Source organism: Gavialis gangeticus, unplaced genomic scaffold, assembly GCF_001723915.1.
Source record: "Gavialis gangeticus isolate Ggan-Ray unplaced genomic scaffold, GavGan_comp1, whole genome shotgun sequence".
Classification (NCBI taxonomy): Eukaryota; Metazoa; Chordata; order Crocodylia; family Gavialidae; genus Gavialis; species Gavialis gangeticus.
In genome coordinates this window covers 94,081,918-94,085,341 of record NW_017729033.1, presented here as the reverse complement: position 1 = coordinate 94,085,341, position 3,424 = coordinate 94,081,918, and the positions used below count along the sequence as shown (strand labels likewise).

Sequence of the window (3,424 nt, the reverse complement as noted above, 5' to 3'; positions counted from 1 at the left end):
CTGCCGCAGCCCGGGCCTCCGCCTCCGCCGCCGCCGCCGCTGCTGCCGGAGCGCGGCAAAACCTCGCCCCGCTCGCACCGCAGCGACGGCGAGTTCTCACCCCGCTCCCACTACAGTGACTCGGACGAGGCCAGCTAGGGGGCCGGGCCAGCGCGGGGCTGCCGCGGGGGAGATCCCTGCCCTGCCTTGCCCTGCGCGCCGGGGCCGCGGGCCACACACACGAGTCTTCCGAAGCGCCGAGGCCGCTCGCCCGCGCGTAGCCCCTGCCCTGGGCAGGACGAACCCCGCGGGGGGCGCCTGCTGGCAAACCCGGCGCGAAGCACTTTATCGGCGGCTCCGAGAGCAAAGCGACCGCACTGCCAAGGGGAGCGGAGCCGCGGCTGCAGGACCCTGGCCTCTGCGCCCCCCCACGAACATGTTGTCGTGTCAAACGTGGCTGTCCTTTTTTATTATCATTCATTATTATTGTTGTTGTTGTTGTTGTTATTATTATTATTATTTTGCTTTGATGAAATTAGGCCTTTATTTATGACGGAGTGTTTGAGACTCTTCCTGCTTTGATCTTTAAAAAACAAAGACAAAACCCGTTTCTGCCCCGAGTATCCCTGATTTCCCTTTTAGCTGCGTCCGCTGCCATTGTTCAGTGTAACTGGGGGGAGCAAATAAATGTGCGGGAACGATCGCTTGGGCTGTGCGTTTCTCCGGGGCCCGCCGGACGGGGGGAGCCCAAGAGGGGACAGGTGACACGCGGCATCGGGCCGGACACACGGCCCCGGCCTCCCCTTCTCCGCCCCCAGCACACGCCGGACCCAAGTGAGCTGCGCCACGTGGAGCCGGGCCGATTGTCCCCTCCCCGCGCCACGTGCGCCCGGCGGGAGCTGCCCCTGCCCTGTCCCGCGGTGCCCGAGGAAGGGCTGCGGGGCGGCGCTCCCCGCTCTCCCCTGGGCATCACTTGCACCCCCGTGGCGGGTCCACCCGGCCCAGGCTCGGAGGGAGGCCGGCGGCAGCGAGCAGGGCGCTCCACGGGCGCAGCCTCCCAGCGGGGCCAGCCCTGGGCGGAGGCAAACGGGCCAGGGAGACGCGCTTGCCACACACACACACACACCCTGGCCCGCGGCTGCGATCAGCCCCGCGCTGTCAGGGCTCAGTGGTGCACGGCGGCGCCAGTTCCTCCCCACGCCCCAGCCCGGGCAGTGGGGGAAGCCTCCTGGCCCGCAGTAGGTGGCGGGGGCTCTCCCGCCCCGCTGCGCTGCTCCATAGCCCGCCGCTCCCGGCAGGTGAACGAGGCAATCAGTTAAAAGCTGCTCGGAGGTGCGCCCGGAGCCGGCCGCCTCCGCAAGAATAAGGCAGGTGCCAGTGTCACTTTCCAGTCGAGAAACAATGCACCTGCCCCCTCGATAACCTCTTGCCCTGCCGCAGATAAGAATCGGGGATCTTCGGGTTGCTCCAGCTAATGGAGCCACCGCTTCCACATCAGCACTGCCGGGGGTGAGGGGTATTTACCCACTCCGCAGGGTGAAAAGTTCAGCAGCACGGACCTTTCACTTTTTTTTACGAGGAAAAAAAAGCAAATAAACCCTGCAGCTGGGCTTCTAGTTGGGTATTTTTTCGTACGGTCTAGGAATACCAAGGTTATCCCGTGGCTGACAGGCAGCACGTATGTGCACACCAGCATCGAAAATTGCTTTCGGGTTATTCTGCTCCGCTTCATACAAGCACAGAAAATGAGGGCTGGGAGGGACGTCGGGAGGGCAGCTCTGCTCACAGCGGGACCGTCCCCAAGTAGCTTATCCCTGCCAACCTTGCCCTGCTCACAGCAGCACCAGCCCCAACCAGCTCATCCCAGCCAAGGCTTTGTCTAGCCCCGTCTTCAAAACCTCCAGGGATGGAGCTGCCTCAGCTTCTCCGGGTGACTTGTTCCAGTGCTTCACCACCCTCCTAGCCACAAAGGTTTTTCCTAACATCTCCTGAAACTTGCCTTGCTGCAACTTGAATTTCAATCTGGTAGGGAAAGTGTCAGAGACCACTTAAAAAAAAGGAAAAGAAAAAAACCCAGAGCCTGAAGATCTGGGGACATTTGTTTGTGAGAAACTCCTGTGACTTGGGTGCATCATATACCCGCAGAAGAGAAGAGGCGCTTCCAACTTTTTTGAGCCTGAACTGCATACAATGAAGTGCCAAACAGGAGATTTCAAGTCTCCCATGAAATATGAACTTTCATTTCTACCTAGGAGAATTTTAACAATCTTTTCTCCTATGCCTGAAAAAAGGTGCTTGTGCCCGAAAGCTTGCAAATAAAACTTTTTTTCTGCAAACATCTAGTTGGTTTAATAAAATATCACCTCTCCCATGATGCAACCTCTGGGTTTAGCGGTGTTATTTCTATGAGCAGAGCAAAGCAAAACAGGGTCACAGATTCACAGTTTAGGACTGGAAGGGACATCTCCATCCAGTCCCCCTGCTCTGGGCAGGAAACACTGCCCAATTTATGTCCGTTTAACGTTTTATAGCTTTTTTTTTTTTAATTGGAAATGGAAAGCTTGAGCTGTGCATCACCGATTTGCATTTCGCGGGGGGCGGGGGTTGGGATGGACTGAGAATAATCTATGGTTTGGATCTCCAAAAGAAAAACCCCCAGAACCCAGGAGGGTGCGCCCCCCATGAGTGCGAAGTGATTGAAAAGCACAGACACAAAATCATCCACGCTCCTCGGACCTACTCTGCTCAGCGACAGATGAGCGCGCTGCACGGTACAGTTGGCTCTCGCAGCCCGTCTCTCTTCCCTCCCCCTCCTCTTGTTTTTTTTTTTAAGACACTTCTTTGAAAGCGAGCCCCGGTCCCATTTCCATGTTAAGGTTTGCATAACAAACGCTTGGCAGCCCCCACTCTGACACGCCATTAACAAGCTGTAACGTATAGCTGCAGGTTGCTATAATCTCATTAATATTTTGGAAACTTGAATATTGAGTATTTCAGGCTGCTCATTCCCCATATGCCAGAGCGCTCCCGCTATGCTGGCTGCTTCCTTTCTCTCCATTATGAGCCCGGAGCCCTTCTACCTTCCAGAGTCGGATCCAAGTATCCAAGATACTCGCGCAGGAATCAACTATGTGTTGCAAGCTAAGCGTGCTTAATATCTCCCAAACAAACAAAGAGGCCACGTTTCTTTAAGTCGCGGAGATGGATCAATCGCTTTGGGCAACGGCGTGCTCTGGGCGGGCTCCCGCCACCCCGGAGCAGCCTCGGGGGGACTTTCGGGAGCCTTTCGGCCCGGCGTTAAGATCTGCCTGCCGCTGTGTGCCTGCGGAGGGGCTCTGCCGCTGTGCCCCTCCGGGCGGCTGCTGCATTTCGGCCCGAGGGGGGCCCGGGACGAGGGCCGGGCCGGGCCGGGCCACGGGCTGGCAATTAGCGCGGGTGGGGCGGG

General features: G+C 58.0%; 1 protein-coding gene across 1 annotated transcript in view; it reads left to right on the top strand.

Annotated features, from left to right (window-relative positions):
- Positions 1-138, top strand: part of ATOH1 (atonal bHLH transcription factor 1) — a 20,515-nt gene extending 20,377 nt beyond the window's left edge. The window contains 1 exon segment of the mRNA XM_019525880.1: positions 52-138. Coding sequence (XP_019381425.1) covers positions 52-138 — 87 coding nt within the window.
- Positions 139-3,424: the final 3,286 nt, after the last annotated feature.